The sequence below is a fragment of the Pseudopipra pipra genome, chromosome Z (assembly GCF_036250125.1).
Source record: "Pseudopipra pipra isolate bDixPip1 chromosome Z, bDixPip1.hap1, whole genome shotgun sequence".
Classification (NCBI taxonomy): Eukaryota; Metazoa; Chordata; class Aves; order Passeriformes; family Pipridae; genus Pseudopipra; species Pseudopipra pipra.
This window is the reverse complement of record NC_087581.1, coordinates 35,522,211-35,546,245: the sequence shown is the minus strand read 5'-3', so window position 1 is coordinate 35,546,245 and position 24,035 is coordinate 35,522,211. Positions and strand designations below refer to the sequence as shown.

Genomic DNA, 24,035 nt, shown 5'->3' with positions numbered 1-24,035 from the left:
AAAGAAAACAGCATTAACATGAGAGAAGAAATCCATAAAAGTATTGTATTCCCTCCTGGTTTTAATGAGCCATTTATACTTATGACAATGATAAAAGTGTATTAATGCCAGAAAATTACATGACATTAGGGAAGTACTTCAGCTTGATCTACAAAATTCAGTAGTGAGAGATATTTAATCTTAATTAGCATCAAAATGCAAAGACCTGAACCCAGCCCAAAACAATTCAAGATAGCTGTATTTGACAGCTGGTGTAGAAAGTTATATTTTCATACTCTGTTTATTTCAGCACATTAGCCTCTCAGCATGGGGGATTACCAAATTCCCTGCACACTTCCCCCCTTCCCACTCCAGTGAGACTGGCTGCCACCATCTAGGAGATGTCAGAGGAAAATATTTGGGTAATTTTCTTCATTTGCGTAGCAACTTGTGTAGCAATTCATTGTAAGTCTACATGTGCTGCACAGTTCGTATTTTACTACCTTTGCAACATGCAGCCACATCTTACCAAGAACTGCTAAATTACAAAAGAAAAGCTGCTAGCAACAGTTCATCTTGTTAGCACATTCAAATAATTTGTGAATAACACTCAGGGATATTTTTAATAATATTTTTAATCTTTGTCACATTAAGATTGGGCAATCCGTTCCTACACATACACAAAACACGTGACGCAATCTTCAAATATTCTCAGAGCATACAGCTTTAAGACAGCAATTTTAAGCATGACAGGATATCAAGCTTTAAGACTGCCAAAAAATGTCAAAGTTTATAAACAATATCTGTTGTGCTGTCTTTGATCTTTCCTCCTACCAATAAAATTTTAGGATATTAAAAATGTTTTGAGTCATTGTGGGGAAAAAACCCCACAAGTATGGAAGGGATATACTTCAACCTCAATTTTAAAAGAAACACCAAAATTACAAATGTAATACCAATCTTTGATACCATGACAGCACTCAAATACCCACTATTTTTTGCACCTAAGATGTAGCATTGCAATATTAACACAACCTCCTATCTTCTTTCATTGCCATATGCTGCTGTTCACCTACCAGGCAGTCCAGCTGAGAGACAGGGCTCTTGTTGCCAGGGTGGCTGATGTCCCAGACTTTGACGCACCCCTTCCCACCTGTGTACACGTGTCTTGTGGGGTTGCTGATGGTAACTGCACACACAACTTCCCCGTGGTTCAGAGTGTTGATCTGACGGGCATGGCGAGGGATTCCTGGACCGATGAGGGCATCAGGAGGGAAAGGAACTGGCTGCATCTGACCATCTGCACTTACATGAAATGAGTATGCTCTGAGGGGGAAAAATTATAGGGGGTGATTTAAAGAGTTTTTCTTCAAGCCTGTTTAAGAAAATAGAATCAAAGACAGGTTTCCACTGTAGGCCTTTAGATTGTGCCCTTAGCTCAATTTTTTTGCAGTCTTTTTCACAGACTAATCTGAGTTGAGAGGGACCCGCAAGGATCCTTGAGTCCAGCACTTAAGTGAATGGCGTGTATGGGAATCAAACACATGACCTTGGTATTATTAGCACCATGTTCTAATGAACTTAGCTTATATCAGGTATTTTAATCATGCAAAGAAGAAATATTTATCTATAGCATGGTCCTCAAAGCATAAACTTAGCTAATCACTCATCTTTTAATGTAAAAAGTCAAGCACCAATCAAACGACCTTTTACAACTCATGCAATGATGATTTCTGGCATGACATGACATGACATGAGGCTATATGACACTACTCTTTATTTTGGGGCATAGGCATTCTTAAACTTGGGGATCAGGATATCACTGCATGCAGAGAAGGGAAGGAAGGTTGGGTAAGGGCCCCCTGAAAGACAGAAGTAGTTGGCTGGCTGCTGCAGAGCATGGAAGGGGACATTTACTTGCTCATTTATTGACTCTGATGTGGCAGCTTCAGCTGGCTGCTGCCAATCTGCCCCAAACACACAGTGGCTCCCAAGCCCCTTCAGCAAAACTGCTCAGCACTGAACCATAGGGTGCAGTGAAACCTCCACCCACCACCAAAGAGCTAAGTCCTCAAGGCACAGTTGCTGACAGCTGACATGACAGACAAGCAAAAATGCACTGGAATGGAATTTTTTGTTGGTTTTTTGTTGTTGTTGTTGTTGGTTGGTTGGTTTTGGTTTTTGAGCAGGTTTGGTTGTTGTTGGTTTTGGTTTGGGGTTTTCATTTTTTGTTGTTGTTGTTGGTTTTGGGTTATGTGGGGGTTTTTTGTGGGTTTCTTTTTTTGGGGGAGGGGTTTGTTTTTTATTGGGGGGGGGTCGGATTGGGGTTTTTTGTGGTTTGTTTTTTTTTTTCACGGACCCAACACAACTACTACAGATTCCAGTTTCTCTTGCCAAAATCAGGCCTCTCACTGAGAAAGAACATGTTCTGTGACTGCCACTTACGCCACCTGTGAATAACCTATCAACAGCTATATCTTAAAATATTTTCCAGGGAGAACAGTTAGGTTGTGAAATTGTCTTGTTCTGAGATGCTACCTGACACATTGCATCTATTACAAGGGCACAGACTTTGTAAGAGGGTTCACCTACACATACCAAGGTAAGCTTAATGGAAGGCTTTAATTTCCTTAGACCTAAAAAATCATCATAGTACTGATGAAAAATTCATTGTCACAAGGTGGGATGAGAAGAGCTCACAAAAAAATCATTTTATGAGAATACTTTGTAAGCTCGCTTCCTTAATTAATGCTTCAAAGTCACTGAAGGAAGGCAATGTTCAGAATTCAACTACTGAATTTGGCATTTAAGATTCATAGTGCATTAACACTAGAACAATAATTGTCAGTGGGACAAAATGCAAAGGCATTTTCATCTTTCTGCCCTATTCACAGTGCTTTACACACTTTTCTCACACTGTACTCTGTTTCTTATTCTGGCAAATCTGAGAGACAGATCATATCACCATTCTCTGGTTTTTGACATTAAATACATTCAGGAAACAGTACGACAGACTTCTGTGGTTGTTAGAAGAAGAAAACTGCCTAAAGGAGTAGAATTAGGGTTTGATCATCACCACAGAAATCTGAAATATCTTCCATATTATCTTCCTACTTCCTGTTTGTGCAGTAAGATACTGAAAAAAGCGGTTGATGGTCATCTAAAATCAAGTGGAATTTCATAATCCTCTTTTCTGATTTCTGTACACAGTCACACTCTGCAGAGCCATGTTGAGCACTGAGTGTATGATACCTTTATCAGCCAAAGTGGTTTTTAGCATCCTTATAATGAACACAGAGAGCATATTTAAAAATTACAGAAATAAATCTTATATCTCACATTATCCTCACTCTATTCATTACTCCATACCAGCACATGTAATTATTTTGTGGTCATTGAGTGCTTGCCTTTTTTTTCCCCCTAAGAACTAACACCACATGTTGCTTACAGAAGTACTGTAAATATCTTACAAATAACTGACACTATAAACACCTGGTGAGCACCTTTTCCTTCTTTTCCCTATTTATATATTGTACAATAGTCAACATGTTGATGTATCTCCAAAGTGAAAAGAGAGTTATTCGGGGCCAGATCCCTGATGTACTACATGCTGCCCACTCTATTTCAAGATATTCAACAGTGCAGAGAATTTACACAACTTTCCCTCTAAAGGAAAAGGAGAAGTAAATGAGAAAGTAAGTGAGAAAGTAAATGAGAAAGTAAATGAGAAACAATCCTGAATGGAAGCTGTGAGAAGTACCACACTTAAGATGAAGAAAAGTCAATGCCCTCATGCTAAAAGAACCACAGATTTTAAAATTTCAGGCCCTATGGTAGACAAATGATGGCTACATTTAAATGTTTAACGGAGACATCAACACAGCAACAACATTCAAAAACCTTGGAGATGTACCAGAATTGAACTGATTTGATTTCAGTTTACCTCATGTTTTATTCCCCTAAATTCTAGTGTAAGTGAGATGTAAGCAGGGAAGTCCCTGCATCCCTGCAATTGCCATTGCTCAGACCACAGCAAGCAAAGCCTAGCAGATCCAGTCACACTTCTTTTCAGGTCACTGACTCCACGAGGGATGAACTTAAATCCAGCAAACACTTGAACACTATGTCAAGACATTTCTAAGAGCCCATGGTATGTATCAGATGAAGATCTGTACCCCACAGAATTTTTAATCCAAGCAGCTCATCATCAATTTCCAAACCTCCCTTGCACAGCCACCTAACAGGGTGGAAAAATTAGTAGAAAGTCAACTGAAGGTGGTTACCATGCTTGAGAGATCTGGACCTGGTTTGATTTGTGTGACACATGTACAAGAAGAGTTATAGGCACTAGGCTTGATTGCTTATGTCACCATATAACCATTAATTCTTTGTGTGTGCAAGCCCACTGGCAGGTAAGTATCCATTTACTCACAAATGCAAGTGTGTAACTAACCCCAACCACTCCTCGACAAACACGTTCCTACACAAAAAAGCTGGAGACAGAGTGACACAAACATCCCTTGACCTTCACACTCTGTAGGATGAACTGGTCACGGTGTTCCACAAGTGTCAGAAGGAAGTGGAATTAGATGACCCATACATAAAATCTGGATCAATGTGGCTTGTGGAGCTGCTTTAGTTTTTCTCCTCTCTAGCTCAAGAGGAATGTGAGCAGAGAGTTCTTTGTCTCCATAATTCTTCTTTCGAGGCTCACAACATGAGAAGCCTGGTAGAGCAGGTCACCTTTTACAGTCCATTCCATAAAGGATGAATCTGAATATTATGATACAATAATTTTTCAATCAAACAAAACAGGTCAGCATTCCTTTCGCTGCACACTGCTTATAGCAGCTGCTAGGTTTGCTAGTAATCGCAAGGCTTTTGTGAACAAAACAATAATTTTTTTTAAACTGAGAAGCAGAGTACAGTAGAGATGGATAGCTGAGATCTCATTCCAGTTTGCATTTCCACAGACAATCAACCAGTCAGATTTGAAGTTCGCCTTCTTTTTCCATTTAATTGTTTCCTTTACTCTATGTCATCCAGTCCCTGTTGACTGCTACTAGTCTTCAAAACAAATTTATAAATGTAACTTTAAGATTAAACAGTAATTCTCCTGCTCTCGTTGAATAGCTGTATTTATTTCTATTCACACAGCAGTTTTCAGCAGCTAAGGGGAATTCCAACCAGCAAGGGAACACAACTTCCAACAGATGATTGACTTTTAAAGCTGAATGTTTGATACTCACGGTTTTCCTCCTGGGATGCCTGTGAGATTGGGAGGGATGCCTGGGACTCGCATGTGATGATGTGGATCAAAACCAACCTATAGTTTTCCCCAAGCAAAACAAAAAGGTGTATTAAAGTAAGAGTTTGGCAAGGGAAGACTGTTTAATTCATGTTCTCCATAGCATGCTCCCCAAACCACAAAGAGAGTGAACTAGAGTTAAACCCACAGGTCTTATATTTAATATACACTGCTCTCAAAACTAAATGCACTAATGGCAAACACTTACCACTGGAGATCGCCCGTAAGCTGCTGCTGCTGCTGCTGCTGCAGCTGCTGCACTCATTTGAGGGGAAATGTTGTGCAGACCGGCATAGGCAGCTCCAGGGCTGGTCAGCTCCCCGTTCATACCAGCATGTGGCACGATACCAAACGGAGTAGGATAAGGGCACGGTACTGCCATAGGTGTTCTTAAACCTGAAGCTATAGAGGGAGTAAAAAAAGAAAGAAGTCACAGAGGCATTCTAGACCCATCAGATGAAACATGAGTTTGGTAAACAGCAAAAAGACCCCAACACATAATAACAAAAAACCCCAAACAAACAAATAAAACAAAAACGGCAACAACAACGAAACACACACACACTGTATTACAATGGTGAAGAAACAGCTCAGTACCCAATTTAAGTAACTGTAAGGTACTGATTTCACACTGCAGATCTAAAGGGAGCCTGGTAAGGGACAAATGGCCACTCTTTCACACCATTGAAATATGTGGACACTAACCTATTGGGTCCACACTTGGGGGTTTGCCAGGCACTGATCTCAGTCCAGGAGTGGAGTTGCTGCCTGGAGTTGGGGCATCAGTCCGTGGAGTTGGGGTATTTGATTTAGAAACAGGAGTGGTAGATTTCTCATTCTGGTCACCAAAAAGGAAAAAGGAAGATAGTTTGTGAGTTATTTAAGTCTTATAGGTAGTGGTTGGAAAGAGACAACGACAACCAGAATGCATATGATTAGTGATATTTAGCTTTTGGGCTTGGGTTTTGACAGTGCTTGGCAATGAAGAGAAGCTGCAGAAACACCGAAAAAGATGGAATGGTTTTGGTAATTAACTACAGACTTCACAGCTTTCTTCATCAGTAGTGTCCATATGATTCAGACTGAGGTAAATGAAAATCATTGCCATCTGACAATTGGCAGCATATGTGAACTCTGTCAGTAGTCTCACTTTGCTCATGGACCTGCTCCCATTATGATTATGATTTTCTGTGAGAGGCCACTGCTGGACGGACAAGAAGGGTGGAAAAAAAATCCCCAAAATGACTGACAACTCGTGCCCAGGCATGGTGCTAGAAACACAGGATGGAGACAGTGATGAGTGTAAAGTCAGGGACTGTCCAATGCCATTCTTGTGACAAGCTTGTTCATCAGACAAATCACTGACTCCCGGACCCGAACCTGTCATTCCACCACCTTTCCTGAGCACAACATTCACTTTAAGCTTTCTTTTTATTTATTTTGCTTCTTTAAATAATCATGTACCCTGCCCTGTGAAGAACTGAGAGTGGAACTACTGTGCGGCTTAGGCAGGTGATTAACTGTGGTCACAAATATGAAAGGAAAGAAGACCCCTTGCAGGCATTTTGCATTATGATTTGTGATGCAAGTCAAGGAAGGCTCTTGCAAATGACAGATTACTTTTTAGATAGAAAATAAGAATTACTGTTGTTGTATATAGCCTGGTAATTCAAACAAAGCTAACAACCAAATCACATCCAAGCAGGGAACTGGATTTGCTATAAACCACAGCACAGGAAAACAGCTCAAGAAACCCCTGTGTACTTTTATTTATTCTCAGATTGACAGCTTTTCATATGGAGGAGGAGAAGAATATCTCTCAGAACAGCAAATCTATCATCTACCCACACCACCAATGAAAACCTCTTCCTATTGCAAAAAAAAAGACTGTAGACTTTCTCAGTATTATGTTATTAAACTTCCTTGAAGACATAAATTAAACTAATTTTAAATTCATGCTTCATATTGCACTATATTTATAGTGGAAATACAAATTGTGTCCAGAAAAAAATCCAGTAAGCATGCATTTCAGCATATGATCATGGGTCAGGAGCATTTTGAAGCACTTACAAGGCTAAGTTCTTTGGATTTGGAGGAAGGAGTACTGCTAGAAGATGCAATAGATGACGGACTAATTGGTGCATCTTTTTTCAGCAGGCGAGTCTTGTCCAAGCCATTTTCCCGTGGAGATTGTGCTGGGCTCCCCCGGGGAGAAGAAGGATCCTAAACATCAGCAACATGGGTTAGCATAAAAATTTCATAGTAGTCACTAGTGTTTGTCTTGAGCAGTCCTTGCTTTGGAATGAAGATTCGTCATAGGAATTGACGTCTTTCTTCTGTTCTCGACTGATTTAGCTGATACAATTGTAAAATCGAGATGGATAATGAAGGACAACCTTTTTTTTAAAGAAAGCCCTAAAATTTGATGCCATTAAATCATGTAAAAAAATTTATGGATATTGAAATAGGCAAGTAAATCTTTTTTTTAGGTGACAGACTGAAAAGGTTTGATGCACTCAGCAGACCTGATAAAGCTGATAAATGAACTCATGGCCAGAGTGAAAGAAACGACTGTTAGAAGATACTGTTAGATGCTGCATCCCATCTTGTGCTGTGCTGGCTTCAAATATCTCAAGAGAACTTTCTGTTCATATGAGAAACAAAAAGTCCTTTGTAGAAATAAATGTTAGATCTGATTCGTTTTCTAAAGAAAGACAACGTGACTGGATTCCCTCATGTATTTCAAGTTCCTTTATGAAGGCAAACGCTGTAATCTTAGTCATAAAACCAATACGCACAGAAACCACTGAAGACACTCCCACCACCATTACTATAAGGTAGAAAAAACACCATTGTGTATACCTCATTGGAAACATCAACTACCAAGTTGTCATCACTCTTTTCACCATCGCTGTCCTGCAATGACAAATCACAATGTTCTAAAACCCATTTATTTAATATCCCAACATCTCTTAAGCATTAAGAAAAAATAGCAAGGCTGCTCACAAATATGCAATGTACCATTCCCAAGCTTTAAGTGGTAATACAATCAGAATATTTAGATCACCTACAGGGCTTCTGCTTTGCAGGTTGCCATAGCTATAGTATTCTTCTCAGTTTTTACACTGGTAGACAAGGACACACGATGAAAATCTTCATCCAAAGTTGCACTGCACTATGAAGTGGAGCCAAATTCGAGCCCAGATCTAACAAGTCCCAGCCTAACTAAAGTTCAGCACTACTGTCACATGGCTTCCAGGTGCTCTGTATTTATATTGTTAAAACCACTATCAATCATACACACCGAAAACCTTTAATCGAACACAGACATTAGAGGTAGCCAGCAAGAACTTGTTGAAAATTTGACCCTCAATTTTAAAATTAGTTATGCAGAAGGAAGCAAGGTGAAATTTCAGAGGAACACTTAAGTACAACAATGCACAATGCAGACAATTTACTCACATAACGAGCCGCTATTTCCTTTTCTTCTGTTTTCTGTTTTTTACTATCTGAAGAATAATCTGTAGAATTTCTGTGCTTTTCTCCTGTTCTGAAACTGGCTGAGGGAGATACAGAAGAGCTCTGCAGTCCAAAAACAGAAGAAGGAAACATTATCAAGCACTTATTCAAAACAGTGGTTCATTTGTCACGACCCCTCAATACATCTTAAGCTGATAATATGATTTGGAGCTGTTCTTATAGATAGCACTTTGGGTTTTAATCGGTGATAGCTACCCATCAAGTGTCTTATATTAAAAATTGCACATTGTATTGCAAGAGACAGAAAAAGGAGATCAACTGATGACCACAGTGGCTATCTGCAGTGTCAACTGGATGAATGTAGAGCTAATTTGGGTCATTTTATGAATACTGTGCATTGGTCTTGTTTAGCTTTGTTTCCTCTACAAATATGCAGGGTTAAATTAGTAGTCCAAGAAGGGGTGTGTACGTATGTGTGTGTTTGCCTGCGTACATCAAAAAGGACGAAGAGGCTCAACGCAAATCACACTACAGCAAACATCTGAATGAAGATTTTCACCAAAGAAAGAAGTAGGCTTCTGAACAGTCTCGAAGCAGCCAAGAATAGGGGAAAACACTTAAACTCATTTTATTTTGATGCCGTTTACAATCACAGGCTGTGTCTGCAGCAGATGGAAACAAAATGTAGTGGCTCAGCAATTCTATTACCATTCTACACTCTCATCTAGTAATGATTGCTAAAGAGCACATGTAGGGACAGGAGAGAAAGAAAGATAACAAGTACTTTATGCACTGTCATCCAAAAATTCTACTGTACTCCTTTAAACAAGGCAGGTAACATTTATCAACTCCTACCATATTTCAAAAAGTTGGTGGAGCCTGTATCTTGGTATACAAAAAAAAAACAATGAAAGATGCAAAGTTCCCTCTGGGACTGATTTTAGCAGCAGCAGTAGCTTTTGGCTGTAGTTCAAGAGAGCATTTAAGCGTGCACTAAACTTTATCTCACACTGAAGTCAGTGGTTGAACGTACATAAGTAAGGATGTGTTCAGGCTTTTTTCAGAATTTGAAATGACAGCAATGAAGATGAAAATAATTGTCAGTTGAAACCCTGCTGACTGTTTCCATCACTATCCTCCTTATATAATGGGGTGGGGAGGAACAACAGCTAAAGAAGTCCTTACTGATGGATTTTAGATCCTCACATTCATCCAGAAACACTGGTTTGGGAGTTCTCCCTCCATACACTACAGACAGCTGTTGTTCCACATAAAACTGTACTACACAGCTGTTTTGTTTTGGGGCTCTCAGTGCACATCTTCCTTGGTTTATTTTACAATTATGAACACGAACATAAACCAAGAAATCAGCACTTACACTGAGTAACTTCTGCTCCATCACTATGACAAAATTTCTTCTTTTCCTTATTACATCACAAGCTTCTGGTAAGGATTTAGAACACTTAACCACAGAAATTAAGCTGTCCTTATTGCCCAAGTCATGTGAGAGAATATTTCTCCCTACTGCGACACTTTTTCTAAAATTTCCAGTTCTTGTCAACAGCATCTCAGATTAATGAGTGGTGGAATTTGCAAAAATCTTCCACATTTTTGACTGTCAATCGTGAATTACTCTCTAAGAACACTGAGTGGAAATAAAAATTTTAGAACAAAGCTAGTGCTGAACAATGCTTGTGCCTTTCCCATTTTCATATCTTCCTGCCTCCCTCTCTCTCTCTCCCTGACAGTATAAAATAAGTTGAAAAGGAGCAAATACATCTTAAAATACTGTTAATTTTGAAGCAGATTATTAATCAATTATTATAGTAAATGACAAAAACTAACAAAATTATTTTTTGCTCTGAAGTGACAACACGTTCAGACATTTAGAGACAACAGTGGCAGTAGGTACAGAAGCCCTTAAAATAAAGTCCAAGAAGAAACATTAAATGAACTGATGACTTTAAAAACATATTTGTTTACTGCAACGATATAGCACAGCCTTTTGCAAAAGACTTTAATAGTATGCTCCTATTACATTTATATTCATTTACAATTTGGGAGACAGTAGCTTGTAATGTGAATTCAATTCATTATTTTTCAACTTCACCCTACGGAAAGCAATTTGTTTTAAAACGAAGAAAAATAATCACCAATAAACTACAAATCAGAGTGTTGTCTAAAGAATTAAACTACTGCACTTACTTAAACAGAAATACTTATTTTCATAAATTTGAAACCATATAATTTCATTTTTCACAATCTGGTTAGCTATGTGCTATAGATACCATTTCAATCTTTGATTTCACTGCTTAATAAAGTAATAAATTAAAGTTCCCTACTAGAAAGATAAAGTAGCTAATTAACATTAGTATATAAAGGATGAGCACCACATTGGGCATTGGGGTAATGCACGTTGCTTAAGGCTTCTATTGCTTTAAAGATGGATCAGACCCAATACAAATATGAAAAAATCCTCCTGCAGCATGTCACCTGACATTAGCAGACAAATGGAGACAACTCACCTATTGGCAGCAGGCAGAATCTCATTTCCTAACCTGAAATTAGGCCAGTGTACTAGGACTAACATTATTTTGCCTCAAGAGTCAATTAGTACAGAAAAAATCTAAATATTCCCAGTTTTAACTGTCACCCCCCTTTCCTTGCATGAAGCCAGCCTATCAATACCTCTGCAGCACTACCTTCTTTTTCTTTCAACATGAAATGCACCTGCCACATAAAGATCAATGACTTTATGAGACCTCTGGTAATGGTGTTGACAGATCTAAATTTACCTCTTATGCTAAGTAATAAAGACATGTCATACACATAGCCAATGAGCTATGGTGTAGATCTTCCTACGGGCGTAATGCCTACTTATTTTCATCGTGCAAGGGACAACGTTGTTACCTGTACTGAGTTCCCTCCACCGTTCGTAACAGCTCTTCAGTCTATAAACATTTGTAAGGATCTATCCTCATTGATAAATACCAGGATGTAACAATGTCCCCATGGTTTCCACTGACATCAGATTCCTGTATATAATCCTGTACACACCTACACCTTGGTTCCTGAGTGTGCAGGCCCACATGTTCCAAGAGAGGCCCTTACATTTGCAGACTGTGAAAGAAAACCTCCATCAAAGCAAATGGTTTAGCTGACAGATTCTGCCCTGTTCCTTGATTAAAACATCAGTGCTCTCCTAACAGCTGTCTTTAAGAGGTAGGAATAGGATGGCTACTCAGAGAAATTAAGTGATTCAGCACTATAACTTGGGAGACTGTAACTTAATGGGCCAGAGCCTTTGTTTTAGTAACTATTAACATTTACAGAGAAATAAAGTCTTTTCACACTGCTGTTTTCTTTAATAAAATGTGTTAATCTACTGAAAGAGTACCATTTTCCTACTAAATAATGCTGAGTTTGCTCGCATATAATAATTAGATCAGACATCGGAAAAATACTCTTTGGTGAAAGTAGGTTACATTTCGTTGTGTTTGAGCAAAATATACAGGTTTTTCTTATTCTGCTTAGGTAGAACATTTTTATTCATGTTAAATACAACACAAAATGCTGACAAAAAACAACTGAACATACATATTTATGGATAGGTTGAGCACATTGCTGTGTTCAAATAATTTGTTTAAGAAGTGGAACAGTGTGTTTCTAGTGCTGGACCCACAGTATTTTTTGCACTAGGCTGTAAAGCATGGCATGCTATGCTTCAGTCTTTGTTTTGGGCAGCGCTGAGAGCAGTGTTAACTGAAACAATCTCCTACCACAAGGATCAATCACTCTGTTTTCTCTCCAACACTGGCAGGACACTGCTCCTGGTGGAGTACCAGTGCCATCCAGGTGCAAATTAAATAAGTATCAAAAAAAGCCATGCAAGCCTCTTACGCAGCAGTAAAATTCTCTCCAGCATGCTGTCTATTTGGGATAATTAACAGTTCAAATTGCTAAGGGAAAAAACACTCCCTGTTTTAGCCCCAGGTCCCACTGGAAGTTAATTGCATCAACATAGATGGCTCACACTGTAACGTGGCAGAAATCAGTGTTGTCAGACTGCACAGCCATACAAGTGCTCTCAAATCCTGCAAGCCCCAACTCCCCGTATGCTGATTCCTCTAGATGAAGACCTGGCCTGAGCAGACTAAGTAATAATTAAATTAAATCAGTGTTAAAAGTAATGACTAGAGATAAAAGGATGAAAAGCCTTCCCACGTGTTTAAGATGGTAACTCTTTAAAGCATTCACGAATATGACCATTCCCATGTGTACTCTTACTACTATGCCAAAATGATGTATTTGGAGTGGAATAATTAAAACAATAATTCCCAACAAAGTGGGAATTACAAGATAATTGACCATACTGAAGTATTAAGCAAACAGCAGTAAAAGCCAAGGATGCTCAATGCTAAGGTCAATTATGGTATAATTATGTGAATGACATTACTGCTGTTACAAAGTCTGTTGAAAGTATAAAAGAACTATAAAAATTGATACAATATGCATCACAGGGAAACGACCAGGCAGTAACACTGCTTTGTTGGCTGATGCCAGTGTTTTAGATGGAAGTACCAGTACAGGAGCTTAGACTCAGCCACTCCACTTATGTTTGGGCTTGGAGCACTAAGCTGTCTAAGACAACGTCTATGCTTACATTGGAAGCACAAAGAAAAAAAAGAAAAAGAAATAGAGAAATTCAGGATGAGACTTCTGACACCCGAAGGTTAAGATGAAGATTTCTCTAGTCAGCTATGAATGGTATGAGGTGGGAGACATCTCATCATATAGGTGAAAGGACATGGAATAAGAAAAAGGGGCAGTCCAGCACAGTCCACAGAGACCATGCACTGCTCAGGGAGAAAACTGCAACCAAGAGCTACCACAGGCCTTCTACATGGCTCTAAGACAACACTCATCTGCCTCCAAGAATGAATTCATTTACATACACCTGTATGAATGGGCACATTACTTTGGTTAAAATGAGGGAGGTGGTGTGAAATGCTGTGGACTGATCTACAGACACTGTGGAATGCTTGCATAGTGACTGTGGCTCCTCAGGTCCCCCACAATTACTGCTACTACACTTTTTGTTGTTATCATTATTATTAAATTATTATTATTATTATTGTTATTACTACATCCCACTATCTATTCCAGCCTCACGGATTTTGTGCTCTTTGCTTTAGATTTTCTACATGTCCTCTTTGCTATCCTCACTTAGGTAAGCGGATTTTCCTTACCATGCCTTTATCTTTAGGTATCCATAGTAGATAGTGATCAGGCTGACACAGTCAGGCAGTACAACTGAGAGCACAAATCTTCTAAAATGATTCATCAAAGGAGAGGAGGTTGCTAGTCAAGTATTGATCCCATATATACAACTTGTCATGGCAGACTTTTTTAATATTTTCACCTCTCCCTTTTCCAACTTGTTTCTCTACTTACCCAAAGTGAAACCCAACTTCCACTCAGTCATATCATGATCAATTTTTTTTCTTTTTTGTCTCATTTACCACTTTTTCTCTGTAGCTGTATTTTCAGAAATCAGACAAAGCCTCAGTTATTTTTAGTGAAAAATACTACTAACTAGCTAGGAAAGATACAGAACAAAGCTGGTTTTAATATCACATGACACAGTCTGAGCTAACTGAATTGAGTTTAGTAATCAAGCATGTGATAATTATTTTTAATACAAACCATGATTAAAATGGAAACTTTGAAGTTTCATACAGCATTTTTACCCACTAATTAACTTCACTAATTGCAAAATTAATGAAGTTAATTAGAGGATAAGAGTGTCATGAAAAACATCAAAGTCTAGATGTATGGTGCTGCCTACAAGAGCAATGAGAAGGCTATAAAGTAGTCTGGAATAAAGAGAATGTGTAGGTTCAGCAGTCTTCAAAACCCACGTGTTCTCAGAAGTTTTACATGAACAGAAGTACATATATATATGTACATTATGTATAGGGGTATGCAATTTCTACAAAAATATCCATGTAACTGTTAAGACTTGTAATCTGCTTGCCCTGGTGGTATCACTGGAGTATTTAATCTAAGATAATTAAAAGCATCAAAGTCTAGATGTAATGAAACGGGTAATAAAATGAACAATAAACTACTACAGTTGTATACATTAATTCCAGTCATATTTCAACATACACTTATCAATTTGCTGGAAAAGTTGAGAGGGCCACACAGCAGCAGTTGAAGATACCTAGTAATTTTGAAGAATAATCCTATCAGCATGTGATGATGTTTTTCCAGCCCCTCCTGGTGTACAGGTGCATGGTGGTGATAAGAAAGGTAGGTGTTTAAAGCAATGGTGAGGGCTACTGGCTAGCCTTTCACAGATGGATTTTTGCAATAAATCCTTTAAAATACAGCTTCTCCACTAATCAATGGCTGAAGGAATAACACACCTAAGGCTTAATCTCTACTGACACTGTGAGGTTCACAGGATGGAGAGAAGAACCAATGCAGCTTAAGTACAAGCAGTGAAGAAGTAGAAGAACACAGTTGTGAGGCAAAAAGGAAAGCCAGGTTTAGCTTAAAGTATATCCTAGCGGAGGCATACGAAGATAGTGAAATCGAGTGTGGCAAATGTAACAAGGGCCCTTTGGTAAGCAAGACAGTTTTAACAAAGGACATGGTTTCAGCAGGGAACAAAAGAAAAAGAAACAGATGGGCAGGAAAAAGAGTTAAACATTCCTGATAGGTTTACAGAAACTTCAAAGTTCACAGATTACATTTACCATCAAGGCTGCTCTCCACATCTGCCTACTCATAAATATTGAATTTAATTGACGGTAACAAACCTGGGCATTGTCAAACATCCTCCTCTTTAAACTACAGAGTAATTCACCTGATCCATTCTCTCCATTCACCACTCTGTGATTCTATCTCCTCCCCTTTGAATAGACTCCAGAATAAGACCACATGCTTCAGCACTCAGCAGAGAAGGTAATTTGGAAGGAGCAAAAAAATTTGCAAGAAGGCATCAGAGGTACAAACTGCAATTAGTATAGGCAATACAGTGGGTTTGCCCCAGGCCAGCCATATGCAGGCTGCAGAGGAATACCATACCATCCCTAATGATCTCAGAAAAGGTAAGTGCTCCAACATCACAAGCCTGGAAATGCTACCAGAGAAAAACATGCTGCTGGCATTTTAGAAAGTAAGTTTGAAAATCAGGGACAAACCTGCATCTTGGCCATGACAGTGTACAAACCCTTAAATGTTACTTTTGTCAAAATCAGGCACACTGAAATGGAGGGATCAAAGATCATGAAGTTACAGAGATTCAAAAGAATTCAGAGTGAATACCATTAGAAACCTGAGGAAACAAGCAGTGCCAAGGAAATGTGAAACTACAGCTCTACTCTCCTCAAATATTTATTTGGGGTTCTAATTACTGGTTTTTCACGCCATTTCCTTCAGCAGAGACCTGAAATACTTTGAGCAGTTCTAGCAAAACTGAAACACAGAGAATAAATAGAGAGTATTGGCAGTTATCTAGGGAGAAAGAGCAGAGAAAGCATGTAATCAGAGCATAAGGGAAAAAGCTCAACCAGTTGGAGCATTCAATGCAGCAATTTAATTGTGGGTTCACCACCATGAAAGGGAGAGAGCAGGAAAACCACCAGTCTGCATTATGGGCTTTGTTTCAGTGGCATGCCACAAGGAAACGAAAAGCAGTAGCACTCCATGGGTGTTCTTCAAAAGCCAGTGATATACATGCACAGACAATTCCCAGCATCCAACATATCTCCAGAATATTAACACTAATTACATTTTCACAACAACTGCATTTAAACAGAATACACAAGGATCCTTGGTTAGTTTTCAGAATACTAAAAAAACACTAAAGAGGGAATGTTTTATGACAGCCATCAAAGGCCTGTGTCAGTACACTTCATACTTTGTTAAAGAATACATGCAAGAATCAGGAAATCCCCTAAAGAATAACCGGGTTTTGCTTAGGGTCCTCTTTTCAGACCAAGCACCACAGTAAAACTGTTGTCCTTTCACTTTGCATAGTGATTAAAATGGAGGCACTGAGCCAAGCTGAACACAAACACTTTCCTGTAGCATCTCAAGCCACAAGGGCTATAAAAATCTCTTCAGTACCAGCAACAGAGGTTAGGAGGTAAAAAATACACACATCTACACCCTCTAGATTTTCCACATTAAAGCAGCAATGGTCAGGTTTTAAGTGTTGTCTTCTCCAGGGATATTTAAGTGGATTCAGTTTCCATGTGACAGGTCCTAACAACTTTCTCCTGGGATTTACATTCCCTTTCTAATTCTTCATTTACACCAGAAAGATCTAATCTAGCACTAATGAGCCTTCTACTGTTGCTTTAAAACCATGGAGATCAAGTCTGAAGACAGTCCCATGAGACACTCAATTTAGCTGCCTTAAATCACATACTGTGCCCCAGTGTCCCACATTCTGAGTTTTGGTTATACCTAACAAAGGCTATATTCATAGCAAAGGTATCAGTTTTGAGTTTTCACATTTTTGTTCCTTTCTAATCTATCCATATGTATCAACCCCTTGGGGGAAAACACTTTCATTTTCTTCCCTTCTGTCTGCTTGTCTCTAAAGAATTTCATTGTTGTTTTGCGGCAGAGATGACCTAGGAGATGACAAGAAGACAAAGCAAAGTATTGTTTTAACTGAATATTTCACAGATAGAACTAATGATCTCTTTCTACACTTTCTGATTAGTTATCTCCCTCCCCCCTATTTTTAATCCTATTTGTTCCTGACTCGATCAGTAGAAAAGTGATGGGAAAAAAAGATAGCCTTCAAAAGTCTACCACGATTACAAAAAGCCCCCTGAAATTCAGTAGAAACACTCATTCCACATCCTGACTGCTTCTGTCAGCACAAACATGTTCACATGATTTTCTCAGGTATTAAGCAAGAGACTAGCAATTCAGTCATCTCTTCCCCATTAGATTGTGTGGCTTCTGAAGACTCTATTCTATGTTTTTTTAATACCCTACACGATTTAAGAAGCCACAGCCACTGCTAGGCGTTGAAAACAGAATTCATTATCTAACCAATCTCTTAATTGGGCAGGTGAAGAAAACATGACTAGGTGTTATTAAATATTTGCAGATTCTACGTCATGCCAAAGCAAGACATCCTCTCGACTATCTATAAAAAATACCTTCCATAAAGAAATCTTTGAGCACTACTGTTCTCTCTGGCCAAATAACATCCTAGCCCATTATATCTGCCTCACTTCATCTACACTCACTCACTTGTGTTCCCCAGACCCTTGTTCAGGAAATTATCCCATTTCCTATTCAGGAAAGCACTTAAGCAGATGCCAGATTTGAGGTACATACTTTGATCTCAGGGAAGTCACAAGGCAGAAAAAGAAATCAGAGGAACGTACGCATGTGCTGAATTCTAGATGCCTACTGCGCACTATCCTGAATCTGGACCTCAGCATGCTGCAAAAATAATTGTCCCCAGTCTCATTCTTCAAATCAATGACTCTGCTAAGTGGAATGGATGGAGGAGTGGTGGGAACACAGATTCTGCACTCAGCCTTAAAGCAGTTACATCAGTATATAACAGTACATTGTAAGTACAACACCTACTTTGAAAATTGAAAAAATAAAACACATGGTTCTTTCTGCCAGATTTTAAGATGCATTACAACTCCTGAACATTGTAGACATTTGCCAAGAGAAGCAGCAGTAGCTTTTACTTTTCTGGGACTTTCATTATTTATATGAGACAGATCATGCTGTTAAAAGTTTTAAATGTTAAAAGCACACTCAAATACTAACTTCAGGCTAGCTGGAAATGTTCTGATGTTAGCAATGAGTAGCCAATACATTTTTAATTCAGGTTAGAGAGGAAGGGAAGCAAAAATCTCCCTCTTGTACTCCTCCTGCACTCTGCCAAGTGTGATAACTTGGCATGCACACACATGACCTTCTGTTCTAGTCAAATTAGTTCAGATAATTTCTGAAGACTGTTCTCTCTCATTTAAGTACTTCATAATACGATACATCTTTCCATTTGCTTTTAAGGGAAGACTACAGTAGTACCTCTTAAACAGCATTCTGGTAAATGTTCCTAAATTATGTAATTCACTAGGTTCAACTCGACTGATACAATAATTTTCAAAGAAGATGGATATCATACATTATCATTACAGCTATACAATCCTGAGTTGAATTTTCCTTTGCTGAATTACTAACATTTTAATGCTGAAATTTATTTGTTTTAAAAACATCATGTGAGAGGTTTTTTAAATACCATACATGCTCAGGCACTTTATTTTAAATAGTTTAGAAATGAGCTGGTGGAAACAGGAGACAAAAAAAAATCATCTTATGCTCTCTAATCCAGAATTAAGTACATTTTAAAGAACAACAAGCCTGTTTCCAAACAATACCTACGGTGTGCCTTTAGATCTGCTAAGAAGCTGATACTTCATCAAGGTTGCAGGAAACCATTTAAAAAATTTATTTATAAAACAAAATGAAATATGTTTATTTCATGTGGAATCCCTCTAGAGAAGCTGACAAGTATCAGGTTTATCAAAATGACAAGTTCAAGGTACTTTTCCTGTTGACTGTAAATAATCTCACTCTGAGCCAATCAAGAGTATGGAGATCAAAGGCCCAACTAACGCTATAAAAGCAGCAGTTACAGGGTTAAGGGAAAGCCCCCAAAGCCTCCTTCGATACAGATAATTTCCTCTAGGAACAGTTCACTGAGTGCAAAAGTGAAGACAAGCATTTTTGGACTTGCTCTGGAGTACAACAAAAAACAACACCCACATTTTAAAGGACACCTAAGCAAGCAGCTTGATCTTACACACAGTTCAGAATTATTTTAGTTCTAAAGACTGACCCAGGTGAGAAGGCAAAAAAGAAGCTGGGATGGTTGCACGGAATAACTTGTAAAATGGGTTTCTCAGTTGGGAATGGTTATTAAATCTCAAATAACAACAGTCCGTGACTGAATTTCTTCTCCTTAATAGCTTGCTAAGATCGTTCCTTTTTGAGGCACTAGTAACAACAGCTAGTAAAGTGTTTCCTAATGCAAGGCTTGACTACAGTGATGATCTCCACACACCCTCTTCAGATTTGAAGAGTGAGTGGGGGCTTTACACAAAGCACTGCCAGCAAGTCTTCAGAACTTAAGAGGCTGAGTTGTAAGTCACACAACTATTCAGTGACCAGGCGTTGGTGCGGGCCCGGCCAGCCCCGGGTGCATGCGCAACGGCCCGGCCACAGGCGCTGGGGCCCGGCCCTGGGCGCGGAAAGGAGCGAGAGAATGGGAGCTTCGCCTGTGCGGACAGTACCATCGTGGGAGTTGAGAGGGGAGCCCCGGAACACATAGAAGAGAACAACAACTCTAAACCCGGGCAGATGGAGCTCATCAGCCCTGTAAGGCCATCCATCTAAGAGAAGGTCACTCTAAACAAACCTACGTCCTGAGGACCTCGCTGCCACCATCCAAGCTCACTAGGCCCTGGCAGTTGAACCTTAGGATTAAAGGGTGGGCTCAGTTCAGCGCACGCTGTCTCTCACCTAAAAAATCCACTGCACAGGCTTGAAGGCCTTACCCGCATTTGCAAAGCCCTGTATCACCAGTGTGCTTGTAACAAATGTGGGTAAAGACCTTTCCCTAATCTTCGTTTGCGAAGACTGGCCATGAAATTCAGTGACCAACATCTGGGCTGCTTGAGTTTCCTTGTAACGCTACTTTGCTTACTCTCAGTAATGAGCTAAATCCTGCTTTAAGACAGAAAATCTTGAATTTTTAAGTGGGTCTTCACTACTGTTTCCTGCTAAGATGGGGACAGATTCTGCACCTGTCCAGTCTGTCCCCCTTCATTTCACTAACCTTCCCTGCCCATTATATTATAGGGTTGGAGATGAAGAAAAAGCTTTTATTTGTTGTGACTAGTAAGACCATTAGAATTTTCCCTGTGCATAGACTTTAGTTCTGACAGTAAATGTAAATTTCCACTTAAAGACACCTAGAGCACCAAATGGAGCCCTTACAGTGAGAAAGTGTAACAAGCTCTTTCACACAAGGCACAATTATATTCAAAGCTCCAGTCCACAGATGGAAATCCTTTTTCCTTGCCTAACACGCTCTCCCCATAGGGCACTTTCACTACTGACAAAAATCACATTCCCACATCCACTTTTGGGGCTGTTCCCTCTGCACTAGCACTGGAGGAAGCCTGGAAGAGTCCTTCAGCTGTGCAGCAGCCCATGCTGCACACCTTGCTAGATGGCAGTGGAGCACTGTGCCAAAAATCATGATCTGTGGATCAACAATCTTGGTCCATGTACAGAAGATGGCAGAGCCCTGGGCTGGAACTAACACAATGGGGAACAGCTGAGGAACAGTGCTGGGATGTCTAAAGTTGCACTGCTGGTGGGTGGTGTGGTCCTAAGACCTTGTCCTAAGACAAGTTAACATCAGCCCCAGAGTTCTGGTGGGGTGTTTTGTGGCATTGTGTGGCATAGGTTAGCCTGGCATAGGTAACATAATCAAATACAAGTGCCCCTTGCCGTGACAGTGCAGCGAGCTTCTGTTGATTCTGCTACTTGTACAATCCAGGTTGGTACTGAAGGAGTCATACCAAAAACACAAAAGCAATGCAATCGAGCCAGAAGGAATGATGCAAATTCAACAAAAGCTTGTCTTCTGAAAAAACATACAGAGATTAGATTGTCAACTGAAACTGGAAGTAGTTCAAAAGGATTGAGTGAGCAAACTAGAAGCATGCATGTACTTGCCAAGAATGGGACTCAAATTCACTGTGAGGTTTCAAAAAGATGAATTAGGTAAAAATAGATCACTAAGTTGTGGCCAGATGAAGAACTGTTTGCTCAGCTGGTGTTAAAACAATGCTTATTTTGCAAAACCACTAGCCTATGGAAAAACTATGTTTAACCAAGAAGATGCACAAAATAACGAAGCAGTCTAGGTATGTCAACTCAGCTTCATATTTTCGAAGTAAATACCAGTTCATCAAGCCATCAGCTGTAACTTCAGGGTCTATGACCACCAGAGGGACCCTCGGGACAGAAGAACATGTGCCAATGGGAGGGGAAATATGTTGATAACATCGGGGAAATGATTATCATGCGTATGTATCTTCTGTGAAAATCAATGAATATGTATGTAAGCTACAGTATATGAACAGGAGCTTTTTCTGTACTCTGCATACATGGTATTTTGGAGAAAATATCCCCTTATGCATCTGGTGCCAAATAAAGAATGCCTGCTTCTTAATGCTACATTGGCATTAAGGAGGTTTTGACCATTTTTGGTAACAAAGTAACATTGATGCCTGCACAAAAAACCTAAAACTGGGGAGGGTGCAAACTGTGTTTATATTTTGGAAATATAGGTTTAGTAGTCTGCTCTTTCATCTGATCATGTGAAGTCAGTTAAGCCTCTTCAAGCCTCAGTTTCTTTTCCTTATGGGTTGTTGTGAAGATTAATGTATTGAAGATTTGGAAGTACTCCAGTATCACCAAAACGGATCTATTACATATCATAGACTAAAATGGGAAAATGAGGGAAGAATAATCAGTATTCCTTGTATCAGCAAAAACGCAACTAGAACATTAGAGCAATCTGACTCCTGTAACAGAGTATTCATACTAAACTTCAGAAACTATACAGATAATAACTTTAGTTCATTCTTAAGTTTGCATAAATCTGTATCACACAGAAATGAGAAATGTAAAAGAGGAAACATTTTTGCATTGTATGTAAAACTCTCATCAGCCAAACTCATGAGAACCTAAAGCCACTACATTTGAGATGTAACTAAATACTCTGAACAAAGTTTCAGGAAGAAAATGCTGCTGAGGGTTAATGCTGTTGCTTTTTAATTACCCACAGGTAACAGAATTAACCAGGAAATGTGCTATCTGCAAGTTTGTCTTTGAAATTATTTTTTTCTCAAATAACCTTATTATTTAAAATGTATACAAAGCCAAACTCGCAGCTGCCTGATAAACTCAAACCTGTACTTCAGAATGTGTAAGGCTTTCTCAAAGGCAGCCAGATGTCAGATAAACCTTGCTCATTTCAGAAATGCAGGGACAGTCTTTGCATCATCATTCCTTTTAGCATAACCCACCAAGTGCTTTGTGCTACACAGTGTTTGCACTTAAAGCACTCCACAAATATGACAAAAAAAGAGGGGGTGTGCTTATCTGATTAAAATCCAATGTAACTTATATGCAAAACAGGTGCAGCCCACTGGTTCATGGCAAGTCGCCAGTAAAGAACCTCACTGTTGATTTAGGGCTTTATATCTCTGTCATACTTTTACTTCTGTCTTACTATTTTATGGTTTCCTACTATTGAATGTTCTTTCCCATATCCACTCTTCTTCCTAATTAGCCAGTTTAGCATTCCATTTGCTTATTATCTGACACCAGACAATGCAAAAAAAGTTTGCCCTGTGATGCATAATCACTCTGTGATTTGGGTGAGTCCAATCCAATCCAGCCTATTGTAGTACATCATTTCTCTCTCTTCTTGCTTCTGTAATCACTCAAAACTATTGTTACTCTAATGCAAATTAATTCCAGAAGCTTTCCTGCTTCCAGGTCTCTGTTTCCTGAAAGTCCAGGTACTTGGGGCCCTGCTTAGAGGTCTTCAAGCAAAGCAGACTTGCCTAAAGAGCTAACTCTGTAGCTCTAAGTACAGGGGAAAGTGCACTTCACATGAAAACACAAAACTATCCAAGCCTGATTAACAAGCACCCAGGCAATGTCACAGAACATCCATCAGTTAGTTTTTTCCAAATTCTCACTCAATTTAGATGATCCAAAACCGGATTTTCCAAATGCTGTTCAAACATAATTATGGAATATATTTGTTTTGATTGACTTTTCAGAAATTCCCCATTTTTCCTTCATTTAAGGTTGAAATTTGTATGATAATTTCTTTAGTCCCCTTTAGAATTGCCCACAGTATTCCCCAAAGAGGGAGACAAAAATAACTGGAGATTCATTATGCACAAGCTGATATTTACAGTAACATCACTCCCAGCATATGTTCACTAGAAATAGCTTGGTATTTCTACCCTCTGTTTTAATATTTGTAGGATTAATAACATATTCAGGCCCTGATCCCACAGTATTTAACACCTGGGCAAAACACTTCTTGCTTACATCCACAGGGCTGTGGTTTGGCACAACAAACATGCTACATGTTACAAGAAGCAGCAATGGCAGC

General features: G+C 39.2%; 1 protein-coding gene across 3 annotated transcripts in view; it reads right to left on the bottom strand.

Annotated features, from left to right (window-relative positions):
• Positions 1 to 24,035, bottom strand: part of LOC135407178 (transducin-like enhancer protein 4) — a 99,317-nt gene that overhangs the window by 5,434 nt on the left and 69,848 nt on the right. For all 3 annotated transcript variants that reach the window (XM_064642010.1, XM_064642011.1, XM_064642012.1), the window contains 7 exons: positions 8,750 to 8,869; positions 8,150 to 8,203; positions 7,358 to 7,510; positions 5,993 to 6,125; positions 5,496 to 5,689; positions 5,229 to 5,305; positions 1,056 to 1,305 (listed from right to left, as the gene is read on the bottom strand). In XM_064642010.1, coding sequence (XP_064498080.1) covers positions 1,056 to 1,305; positions 5,229 to 5,305; positions 5,496 to 5,689; positions 5,993 to 6,125; positions 7,358 to 7,510; positions 8,150 to 8,203; positions 8,750 to 8,869 — 981 coding nt within the window. The remainder of the gene's footprint in view (positions 1 to 1,055; positions 1,306 to 5,228; positions 5,306 to 5,495; positions 5,690 to 5,992; positions 6,126 to 7,357; positions 7,511 to 8,149; positions 8,204 to 8,749; positions 8,870 to 24,035) is intronic.